Source organism: Phyllobates terribilis, unplaced genomic scaffold (genome assembly GCF_046119375.1).
Source record: "Phyllobates terribilis strain yellow unplaced genomic scaffold, ASM4611937v1 Scaffold_10__3_contigs__length_209671492, whole genome shotgun sequence".
In the NCBI taxonomy this organism is placed as follows: Eukaryota; Metazoa; Chordata; class Amphibia; order Anura; family Dendrobatidae; genus Phyllobates; species Phyllobates terribilis.
The window spans coordinates 75,838,624-75,851,517 of NW_027362770.1; the positions used below are offsets into that span (position 1 = coordinate 75,838,624).

A 12,894-nucleotide genomic window follows, 5' to 3' on the forward strand; every position below is an offset into this window, starting at 1 on the left:
GGTGGTGGCAGCATCATGCTATGGGGGTGCTTTTCAGCTGCAGGGAAAGGACGACTGGTTGCAATTGAAGGAAACATGAATGCGGCCAAGTATAGAGATATCCTGGATGAAAACCTCTTCCAGAATGCTCAGCCAAGTCTGAGGTCTAGAAGATTCACTTTCCAACAAGACAATGACCCTAAGCACACAGGTAAAATATCAAAGGAGTGGCTTCAGAACAACTCTGTGACTATTCTTGACTGGCTCAGCCAGAGCTCTGACCTAAACCCAATTGAGCACCTCTGGAGAGACCTGAAAATGGCTGTCCACCAGCGCTCACCATCCAACCTGATGGAACTGGAGAGGATCCCCAAATCCAGGTGTGAAAAACTTGTTCCCAAGAAGACTCATGGCTGTACTAGCTCAAAAGGGTGCTTCTACTCAATACTGAGCAAAGGGTCTGAATACTTATGACCATGTGATATTTCAGTTTTTCTTTTTTAATCAATTTGCAAAAATTCCTACACTTCTGTTTTTACTCAGTCAAGATCGGGTGCAGAGTGTACTTTAATGAGAAAAAAATGAACTCTTTAGAATTTACCAAATGGCTGCAATGAAACAGAGTGAAAAATTTAAAGGGGTCTAAATACTTTCCGTACCCAATGTAGGAGGAGTGCAGGCACTATTACTACTACTGTAGTACTATACTGTTACTAAACAGCCATCTCGCTCATTTGACCATGAGTTGTGCCTCTCGCACTGGAGCTCCAGAGTAGAGCGAGTGCTCTTTGGGACCGTATGAGCTGATAAAACAATGCATTATCTTTCTCCTTAAAGGGAATCTTTTAGCACAAAATGGCAGTGCAAACCAATCACAGCACCTTGAAGGGGTCCAGAGGTCATAATAACTACTGTACAAGCACCATTGACCACTTTGCAGGCTGATTTTACGCTTTTTCGAAAAGTCACATGAGTATTATTACGCAAGAGATTTCTGCACACTGTGGCCGGGCACAAAAGGAACTATTTCCTCTGCTGCCTGGCATAGCACGTCATGATACCTCGACTTCTCCCCTGGCTTCTTCTCTTTTACGCGCTTTATCTAGATATGTGATAGACTGGTGGGAGAAGCCAAATCCCTCCTTAGATGAATGTCCAGCTTTATCTCCTGCTCTTTGAATCATTGCGATGGCGGGTTAGGCCTGCTAGCTGCCAACATATCCCTTGAAGACAGCGAGCATCTTCCAGCCTCTGCACACCATAAATGCAGGTCTGGTGCGGGTAGGAGTTACCCACAGTGATCTCTAGAGCAGCTCTGCTGCCACCCCTCCATTCACTGTCTATTGGACTGCCCAAAGTTATCAAGAACAACGCTCTGCTGGTTCTGGCAGTCCAATAGATAATGAATGTAGCAAAAGTTGATCACTGCCGCTCAATCATTCTTAAAGGGAGTGCCATAGACCAGCCGAGCGCAACACTCATGTATGTCTGGTGGTCCGATAGCGAATGAATGGTGCTGCAATGTGCATAATCGATCATCGCTCCATTTTTCAGCATATATCTGAAAACTGATAACCTGTACTTGGATTAATGAAAAAAAAGTCTTAATAAAACATGAAGAAGAAAAAAGTACAAATAAATAGTGGAAAAAATGTTTTTCAAGTAAAACTGCTTTTTTTTATTTTTTTTATTTTTTTTTAATAAAAACATAGTAAACTCAAAGAAAAAAGTACACAGTCTGGGGCGATCCAATTTATAAAATTGACTCATCATGTAACCCATATGGTGAGCATGTAAAAAAATAAATACATGTCGAGATTTCATCATATTGACACACAAGAAATGGAATAAAAAGTGATGACAAAGTCATATATAAAATATAATAGTATCACTAAAAAGTCATTGTGTCCTTCAAAAAAACAAGCCCTCATACTGCTCTCTCGGGTAAAAAAATTTGTTATAGCTGTCTAAATATGGCGATACAAAACCAAACTATTTGTTTGAATAATAGTGTGCAAAAATAGCAAAACATAAAAAAGCCTATATAAATGTGGCACAATTGTAATCGTACCGACTCAAATGAAGTTGTCTTACTTCTCTTACCACATAATGAAAGGTGTGTGAGAATATGAATATATATATATATACATATATACACACACATATACACACGTGGTCAAAGTTGTTGGTACCCCTCGTTTAATGAAAGAAAAACCCACAATAGTCACAGAAATAACTTGAATCTGACAAAAGTAATAATAAATTAAAAATCTATGAAAATGAACAAATAAAAGTCAGACATTGCTTTTCAATCCCGCTTCCACAGAATTTAAAGATTTTTTTTAAAAATAGGCCTGGATAGAAATGATGGTTCTTCTTAACTTAATATTTTGTTGAACAAGCTTTTGAGGCAATCACTGCAGTCAAACGATTCCTGTAACTGTCAATGAGACTTCTGCACCTCTCCACAGGTATTTTGGCCCACTCCTCATGAACAAACTGCTCCAGTTGTCTCGTGTTTGAAGGTTGCCTTTTCCAGACGGCATGTTTCAGCTCTTTCCAAAGATGCTCAATAGGATTTAGGTCAGGGCTCATAGAAGGTCACTTCAGAATAGTCCAATGTTTCCCTCTTAGCCATTCTTAGGTGTTTTTAGCTGTGTGTTTTGGGTCATTATCCTGTTGCAAGACCCATGACCTGCGACTGAGACCAAGCTTTCTGACACTGGGCAGCACATTTCTCTCTAGAATCCCCTGATAGTCTTGAGATTTCATTGTAGCCCGCACAGATTCAAGACACCCTGTGCCAGATGCAGCAAAGCAGCCTGAGAACATAAGAGCCTCCTCCCATGTTTCACAGTAGGGGCAGTGTTCTTTTCTTGATATGGTTCATTTTTCCATCTGTGAACATATAGCTGATGTGCATTGTCAAAAACGTCCATTATTGTGGCTTGTCAACATGTAGTTTGGCAAATTCCAGTCTGGCTTTTTTATGATTTTTTTTTCAACAATGGTGTTCTCCTTGGTCGTCTCCCATGAAGTCCACTTTGTATCAAACAACGACGGATGATGCGATCTGACACTGATGTTCCTTGAGCTTGAAGTTCACCTTTAATCTCTTTAGAAGTTATCCTGGGCTCTTTTGTTACCATTCGTATTATCCGTCTCTTTTCATTTGTCATCAATTTTCCTCCTGCGGTCACGTCCAGGGAGGTTGGCTACAGTCCCATGGATCTTAAGTTTCTGAATAATATGTGCAACTGTAGTCACAGGAACATAAAGCTGCTTGGAGATGGTCTTATAACCTTTACCTTTAACATACTTGTCTATAATTTTCTTTCTAATCTCCTGAGACTACTCTTTCCTTTGCTTCCTCTGGTCCATGTTGAGTGTGGTACACACCATGTCACCAAACAGCACAGTGAGTATCTGTAGCCCTATATACTGGCCCACTGACTGATTACAAGATTGTAGACACCTGTAATGCTAATTAGTGGACACAACTTGATTTAACATGTCCCTTTTGTCACATTATTTTCAGGGGTATCATCATTTCTGTCCAGGCCTATTTCATGAGTTTAATTTTTTTTTAAATTCTGTGGAAGCAGGGCTGAAAAGTGATGACTGACTTTCATTTGTTCATTATCATAGATTTATAATTTATTACTTTTGTCAGATTCAAGTTATTCCTGTGACTATTGTGGGTTTTTCTTTCATTAAACGAGGGGTACCAACAACTTTGATCACACACGTGTGTGTGTGTATATATATATATATATATATATATATATATATATATATATATATATATATATATATATATATATATATATATATATATATATATATATATATATATATATATATATACACACATATACACACACACATTCCTGAATTGCTATTCTTTGTTCATCCAAAAAGTAAAAAAAAAAAAAAAGAATTATAAAAAATAAAGTGGTCCAAAATTATATTAAATCTTTCAACTTGTCCTGCACTTACCACACGATAAACAGCATAAAAAAATAGACAATACCTGAATTGCTTTTTATTTCTTCTTTGTCTTCCTAAAGTCAGAATAAAAATCAATAACAAAATGTTATGTTCCCCCAAATGGCACCAATAAGAAACTCAACTCATCCTGCAAAAAAACAGGCCCCTACTCAGATCTGTCAATGGAAAACTAGAGGATTTCCATGTTATTTGTCCCAAAACACCATCCAGTAAAATCCACACTCCAAAGCCAAGTGGCCTCTTCTAAGACCTGTGTGACCAAACCACAGCTAAAGTACTCAACATGTATGACACTGTTGCAGGGGGCAGAATCCACTTAAAGGGGTTCTCTGGGTCTAATCATTGATGATCTATCCACTGGACAGTTCATAAGTATGAGAATGGTGTGGGGGCTCTGATACCCAGCCCACTCCCGAATTGGCTGAAAACTACTCTAGCAGCGACTGAAACTAAGCATTATAGGGACGGAACACATCTGTACAGGACTTGGTGGCCGCAGACGAGGATCTCCTGCATTACTCTGCAGTGGCCACCATGCCATGATCAGGGCTCTTGTGTTATGCCCGTACATCACTTAGTTCAGCCGCTGTTGGAACAGTTTTCAGCTGATCGGTGGGAGTGTTGAACTCCCCACCAATCTCATATTGAGATAGGTCATCAATTGTTAAAGCATCAGTCCAGCGTTTAGTTTTTTTTTCATTTTAACACTGGAGTGCTGCTACTAATGCAAGATCCCTGCGCCTTATGTTATACTCCCCAACCGCCGTCTTCAGTTCCTAGCACCTCTCCCGTCCCACGGCTCCATGTTGTGACCGCAACTACGGACAGATCGAAGTTAGAAGTAACAGTCACAAGCTCTCAATGCAAGTCAATGAGAGCCAGAACAAGTCTCTCATAGACTTCCATTGAAAAGTGACCTCCAGCAAACACTGGAGTGATCCGGTAGGCCACAAACTGCTGGAGAAAGATGAAGAAGTACGAGAGTAAGAGCAGGGAACTTATATTCGTAGCACCATTCCTGCACTGTAATAAAAAAACAAAACGCTGGCGCGGTGCGTTAGAAGAAGTTTGCACAGAATGACTGTTTAGTATAAGGACAGGTGCTCAATGTCCAGTGAGCGCCAACAGTCATTCTGTGCTGATTCCCTCTAAGTCCTGGACAACCTGTTGAACAATTTATGGGGTGCATATCTCCAGATCCGAAAGTTGGGCACAAAATATTAGGTAATACAATGGTATATTTACAGCACATTTATAAGATTATCTCAGCACAGGAACATTTTTTTTTTAAAACACTTAAGTGTGGAACTTGTTGTTATTCAAGATCTATTGATTAAAATGAACATTGTTCATGAGACAACCCCTTTAAACAAGCAGGGCTTACCGTGATGTGGTATCTGGGAAATGTTTTTGTGCAAAGTAACTTTCTTAATTAAATCATTCATGTTTCCTTTTTTGTTTCTCAGTTGAAGATCTCCGTATGGAACAGATTAATAAACCAGACTCTACTCCATTGCATCCATCTTTGACCAAGCTAGGGGCCATTCTTGTTGGAGGCAATTGCGCATCAAGTGATCACCCATGTGGCAGTGGGGATGGTATGGAGTCGGACACAGTGGAAAGAACAGACTTGGCCAAAAACTCTGAGTTCAAGGAAGACAGCAATGGCCTGAGAAACAGAACGGAAGCGATCTTGGACTCCACACCACGAGGCCTGAATCAATACATAACTAGATTTGATGAGGCCATGAAGCTTAGGAACCAGCTCAGTAGTGAAAAGCCAACTCCTGAAAATGGTAGTGGAGTGGAAGAATTGGACTCTTTCCGCATTTTTAGGCTTGCTGGAAGTGCTTTTCTGGCCTTGACTGTTAGGCTGTTTGTGTGCAAGTATCTGGTAAGATTACCTTTGAAATGTTCTGTATTCATAATCCAGTATTGCCATTTGGGTCTGTTGGGCACAGTAGTTTTCACTAGAATCAATACCTTAGAAAAAAATGCTTAGAGAGCAGCATAATATAAGGCAAAAGAGCCATATATAGGGCCAAATGTATCACTGGGCATCTCCGTTGGTAGTTTTCATAGAATATCTATTTTTTTTTCTGCTGTAGATGTAGTAGTGCTCAGAATATTGAGCTTTATCTAACCCTGCCCACACCTGTGATTGGCATCTTTCTGTGTACATTGCAGCAAGCTGCCAATCAGTGATGGGGGCGGGGTTGCATAGATTAGCCTGACTCTACTGCACATGAGTTCTAGTCGGGCAGTGATAATCTCCTGCTGATAAAAAACTGATTGTATTGAAACTACACAGCCCAGTAAGTAACACATCTTTCAAATCAGAATCTTTTGCTCTATATTTTGCTGCTGCTGAGATTAAATAGCAAAAACCTTCTGACAGATTCCATATAACTGTGTTTTATTTTTTATGCAGTATGCTCAGTATTGGTATCAGGTGACATGACTGCAATCATATCACCACTTCTTCACTACACAGTTTACTATATTTTTTAAAATAGTTTTTTAGTAAAACAGTATGTATTAAATTTGTTTTCTGAAATTTCAGATTTAGTATAAAATGTCATAAATAGTAAGGGTAATAACATGTTTAAACGCCTCCTCAATTACTATATTTTCTCGTGTAAAACAAAAGCAGCGTTTACTCGCCTTCCGGGCCAGCATTGTTCCAGTGATGTATGCGCTGTGTCTCCCGGGGCCCGTGTGACATTGTTATGCAGCTGATCAGCCGGTGCTACTGTGCTGCTTCATTCTCACTTCCGTCAGACGAAACTGACATCCCGATGACGTCAGAATCGCTGCTGATCTCTCACCTTCTCCGATGTCGGTTTCATCCGAAGTAAATGAGATTGCAGCGGGGCATTAGCAGCTGCTGATTAGCTGCAGGGCTCACGTGACTTCACAATGTCACGAGAGGCCTGGAACGGCGCTGGCACCCGTGGTGAGTATGGGCTGGTATTATTTTCTATTGGGAAATTTAGTAATTCAGTAGTCAAAAACCCCTTTGAAATGGAAAGGGAGAGGATGTGGACAACTTTGAAGAGGTAGCGGAAGTTTTAGGACTTAGACTGCTGTCATATGGGGATGTATAGCAAAACTATCTGCCCTTCTTTGTTTTATTTGAAGAAAAAGGGGAGGGAATAATGTTTCATAGACAATATTGTCTACAGTGACAGTGGTATTTATGGACACGGCTTGCGCCAGTGCACTCGCCTTTCTAGGTTGATCTGATGCTTGTGGATGTCTTGGACAGGAAAGGTAGATCTTTTCATGGTGCTGCTTCTTAGTTATGCAGTGGGTACGGAAAGTATTCAGACCCCTTTAAATTTTTCACTCTGTTTCATTGCAGCCATTTGGTAAATTCTAAAAAGTTCATTTTTTCCTCATTAAAGTACACTTTGCATCCCATCTTGTCTGAAAAAAAACAGAAATGCAGACATTTTTGCAAATTTATTAAAAAAGAAAAACTGAAATATCACATGGTCATAAGTATTCAGACCCTTTGCTCAGACACTCATATTTAAGTCACATGCTGTCCATTTCCTTGTGATCCTCCTTGAGATGGTTCTGCTTCATTGGAGTCCAGCTGTGTTTAATTAAACTGATAGGACTTGATTTGAAAGGCACACACCTGTCTATATAAGACCTCACAGCTCACAGTGCATGTCAGACCAAATGAGAATCATGAGCTCAAAGGAACTGCCCAAGGAGCTCAGAGACAGAATTGTGGCAAGGCACAGATCTGGCCAAGGTTACAAAAGAATTTCTGCATTACTCAAGGTTCCTAAGAGCACAGTGGCCTCCATAATCCTTAAATGGAAGAAGTTTGGGACCACCAGAAGTCTTCCTAGACCTGGCTGTCCAGCCAAACTGAGCTATCGTGGGAGAAGAGCCTTGGTGAGAGAGGTAACGAAGAACCCCAAGATCACTGTGGCTGAGCTCCAGAGATGCAGTAGGGAGATGGGAGAAAGTTCCATAAAGTCAACTATCACTGCAGCCCTCCACCAGTTGGGCCTTTATGGCAGAGTGGTTCAACGGAAGCCTCTCCTCAGTGCAAGACATATGAAAGCCCGAATAGAGTTTGCTCAAAAACACATGAAGGACTCCCAGACTATGAGAAATAAGATTCTCTGGTCTGATGAAACGAAGATAGAGCTTTTTGGCGATAATTCTAAGCGGTATGTGTGGAGAAAACCAGGCACTGCTCATCACCTGCCCAATATCCCAACAGTGAGACATGGTGGTGGCAGCATCATGTTATGGGGGTGTTTTCCAGCTGCAGGGACAGGACGACTGGTTGTACAGAGAGATCCTGGATGAAAACCTCTTCCAGAGTGCTCTGGACCTTAGACTTGGCCGAAGGTTCACCTTCCAACAAGATGATGACCCTAAGCACACAGCTAAAATAACAAAGGAGTCTCTTCAGAACAACTCTGCGACCATTCTTGACTGGCTCAGCCAGAGCCCTGACCTAAACCCAATTGAGCATCTCTGGAGAGACCTGAAATGGCTGTCCACCAACGTTCACCATCCAACCTGACGGAACTGGAGAGGATCTGCAAGGAAAAATGGCAGAGGATCCCCAAATCCAGGTGTGAAAAACTTGTTGCATCATTCCCAAGAAGACTCATGGCTGTACCAGCTCAAAATGGTGCTTCTACTCCATACTGAGCAAAGGGTCTGAATACTTATGACCATGTGATATTTCAGTTTTTCTTTTTTTAATAAATTTGCAAAAAATGTCTACATTTCTGTTTTTTTTTCGGTCAAGATGGGGTGCAGAGTGTACTTTAATGAGGAAAAATAATGAACTTTTTAGAATTTACCAAATGGATGCAATGAAACAAAGAGTGAAAAATTTTAAGGAGTCTGAATACTTTCTGTACCCAATGTAGTCTCAAAACTCCATTTCTTGCAGGCAGTTATCTTGTATCACCAGGGTTTTAAGACCACATGTTTTATGCTCTTCTTTGGTTCTTTATCAGGCATAAACACTGTTTGCCCATCTTAGCTAATGCTGCATTGGTCTGGTTTTTTTTTCGGCTATCTGTTTTCAAACACTAGCCATCTGCCTACCTACCGGTGCTATGGTGGTTGCAAAACTTCATATGTCCTTATTAGCTGTAAGAACAATTGTGTTACAGCAAGACATAGCTCTGGTTTTCATTCAAGCACTACTCCATTGCAGTGGTGCTACTAATGTAAGTTCCCTGGCCCCACTTTCATACTTACCTGCCGCCTTTGTCATCTTTTATCCGCACTACTCCAGTTGGTCTCCAGCAGTTTGTGACCTGCCGGATCGCTTTAGTGTTTAATGGAGGTCACTTTTCAATGCAAGTCTGAGAGCTTCATTCTGGTTCTCATAGACTTACATTCAGAACTTGTGACCTTTACCTCTGACTTCCGGTCAGTCAGAAGTTGCGGTCACAAGATGGCTGCGTGGGACCGGAGTGGCACTCAGAAGCCAGCTCTGCATCTTATGAGTGCAGTCACCCATCCTTTAGATACAAACGGGGGGTCTAAAGGATGGATGACTAGCCCTTTCCCAGTGTGGAGACACATGTGCCATTCCCCTGATGACTCAGATGACTGAAGAAACACGTCGGGAGGCATACAGGGTCAGCTCAGGCCTGTGCCAGTACGTCAGGGCCAGCTGTGGACCGCCCTTGTAAGGGCGGGAGTCTAGGGTTAGCAGGGCCAGTTCCATTTTTCAGGGACTAATAAGGACAGTGGATAACCAAGACTCTATTCCTTTGAAGGGGCACAAGGAGGACTCTGATAAGAGTCTCTGAAAAACATATACTGGGTTATCCATGACTTTACCCCCCTTACTGATCTGACCATTGTCAGCAATTGCTCCTTTACAGGGACAGGGGTGTTCTTACATTTTTAATTACCGTAATAAATATGTTTGTATGTCTATACTAGTTGAGCATTGCCATTTTAATCTTGGTAATTAAAGGTTAAGTTTTAGGTCTTCATTTTTTGCTGCCTTTGTGACACTGAGAAGCCTGCTCTAAGCTGTGCTGGGGGTGTTCTCTTTTTTCCTTTGAGTGATGCAGCCTGCTTATGATTGGTCAGCATCATACAGAGAGAAATAGTACACACTCCCATTGAAAACTGTCTGACACTGCTTGGACTTTTTTGTTTTTTTAACTCATTAGGTGCTAAATACTTTCATTGCTAATATCTGCGCAACAGAGAGGCTAAAAAAAACAGCACACAAACCATTTCATTCCACTCTGCAGGCCCTTTTATATGTTGTGTCCAGTTCAACATGAAACATATGGTGAAAGGTCCTCTCTAACAGCAAATACACATTGTTAAATGCCAGATTTAATATTTTATTAAATGCAGGAGAATCACCAGCAAAACACAGATCAATTACATCTCCCAGGTTAAGTCCTATCTGACTGTCTGCCTACACTATCTTTACTGTCCAGAAATCTATGGCTCGCCATCTTATCAAACAAAACTACCCATCTTGTCAGTCTAACAGTATTCTCCTTCTGGTACTTGCAGTCTGTTATTCTTCAATACTACCTTCAAGTAATTGTGCTCAGCAAATATTTCCATCATGTATTTACTAATTCTCACATAGTTCCCCAAAAATAACTGTGTAAGGCTGTGTTCACACGATGCGTATTTCATGCGTTTCCGCGGCGTTTTTGCAGTTGCGTAAACGCCGCGGAAACGCATGAAAAACGCATGGTAGAAGGGCAGCAATGTTCCCCAATGGAAATCCGCATGTGCTGTGCCCATGATGCGGATTTTTCCGCAGCGTTAACGCTGCGGTCAAAAATCCGCAGCATGTCAATTAATTTTGCGGAAACGCGGCGATTTCGCCGCCATTGACTTGCATTAGAACGCGCCAATTCCGCAAGACAGCATTTGTACTTGCGTAATTGGTGCGTTCTAATGTGCGGATGGTACCCGGGTGTAGAGGAGAGGAGAGTCTCATCCACACCCAGGTACCATTGAAAAAGCTGTAAAAAGAAGAATAAAATAAAAAATAAATGTATTCTTACCATCTGTCGGCCCGCGCAGCGCTCCCGCTTGGTTCCCGGCACTTGCAGTGAGTTGTAGGACCTGCGGTGACGTCAGAGTCATGTGACGGGTCACGTGACGCTGACGTCGGCAGGTCTTTCAATTCAAAGTTGCCGGCAGCCGGGAGAACGGAGTGAGCAGGACAGCGCGGGCCATCGGAGGTAAGTATATACACTCTCTCGGGTCACACTATATAAATCCATGCTGTTTGCATGGATTTATATAGTGTGACCTAGTTATCAAGCACTTTCCAGGTGATGCTAACATCGCCTGGAAAGCGCTTGTCAATCTGCATGCGGAAACGCATGTGGATCCGCATGTATTCTGCAGGAAAAAACGCATGCACAATCTGCATGCGTTTTTTCTGCCAGGGAGATGCAGAAATGATGCAGAAATTTTCTGCTTCATTTCTGCATCGTGTGCACATACCCTAAAGACAGTGCTCCTAAAAGTATTATCTGATATCATCCCAGAATCTAATTGTGAACAGGTAGCGCTCTTCTCTACAGTTAATGCAACATTCGCGTCCTAACTGTAGCAATGCCAAACACACAGTGCCCCCAGCAATAACCGCGACAAACACTGCCCCTTATAGTATTGCCCTCAATCATTTTATAGTCCCTCAATGACTACTCATTTTGGCTTTTCAATGAAATGCACATAGTGGTTGGATGAATCTTCCAACCAGTCATATACATCATAGATAGGCACTGCCTAAGGTGTTACGAGCTTAAAGGGGTTGTCCACCTTCGTTGACATTTTTTTTTGCTTGTATGTTGGTGCAGTGGTGCCGGAGAGGACAATGTTCAGCATCGTCCCAAATGACGGAGCTCCTTCTCCGGTGAGTGACGGGCTCATTAGGTCCCGACTGGAGCATACAGTTCACTGCACCGCTATCTTCCAGAAGGTGCGAGGCGTCTGTCTCCTGGCCTTCCTGCGCAGTGCAGCCTACGTGATTGACCTCGCACACATCCAGCTTAACCCTGCACCCTCCTTGTGTTTGTACAGGCGAGTCAGGGAATTGTATGGGAAATAGCAGCATCAACTCCCCCGTGTTCAGACTTGGGGTGAAAGCCTCTCATGAATAGAGTGGTCATCCTTTCTTATCTGCTTGGGTACTTGCATTCCAAGCCCTGAGACACCAAAGTTAATGCAGGTATTGCTTGAATGTTTTTTTGTTGCCCAGTGTGGGAAACTGACTTCTTTCACACTTTCTCTATTGAGAGAACTGAGTGATCCCTTCTCCTCACCAAGGAGTTAAGCAAACGCTTATAATGATTTTGTTTCTGTATAGAAAGTAAAGGGAGTAATTTTGTCTGAATTTCTGAGTACGCCTTGTGTTTTGGTGCCACCATCTGGTCAAATTTGGGAGCACATCTGCTTCAACATCCAACAGCTCTGACCTTCAGAAGTGCCCAAGTTCTTTCTGCACCCCCTTATTGTGATTACGAATAAACTGTGCTGCTTTCTACCTGCTAGAGAGAAGGTCTCTTCTACACTTTTGTTCTTTCCCAATTAAATACTAAAGACTTCTCCATTAAATCTCAGCATGTCATTTCCAAAAGATGAGAGAGAACTTTGATTCGTGTAGATCTAGACCTCACATCCTCTTTCTGCAAGATGGTTAAAATTGGAGGAAGTCCAGTTAGAGAATCCAACACTAGCTCCAAGATACCTATTCAAGAAGGAGAAATGGAAAAATATATGAATTAAGCACCTTCTGTACCTGCTCCACCTGCTAAAAGACTCCACTGGGTACTTTAGAGACCACTTGTGAGGAGGTGGATAGTGACCAAGAAAGTCTAGTCTCTACTACATTACCAGTCTTTCGTTCCTTCATAC

At 41.9% G+C, this 12,894-nt stretch overlaps 2 protein-coding genes across 2 annotated transcripts in view; one reads left to right on the top strand and one right to left on the bottom strand.

Annotated features, from left to right (window-relative positions):
• The window catches only part of LOC141164413 (A-type potassium channel modulatory protein KCNIP1), an 858,918-nt gene that overhangs the window by 35,783 nt on the left and 810,241 nt on the right, over positions 1-12,894 (bottom strand). The gene's annotated exons all lie outside the window — the stretch shown is intronic.
• CAMLG (calcium modulating ligand) overlaps positions 1-12,894 on the top strand; it is a 40,283-nt gene that overhangs the window by 8,800 nt on the left and 18,589 nt on the right. The window contains exon 2 of the mRNA XM_073649603.1: positions 5,457-5,884. Coding sequence (XP_073505704.1) covers positions 5,457-5,884 — 428 coding nt within the window. The remainder of the gene's footprint in view (positions 1-5,456; positions 5,885-12,894) is intronic.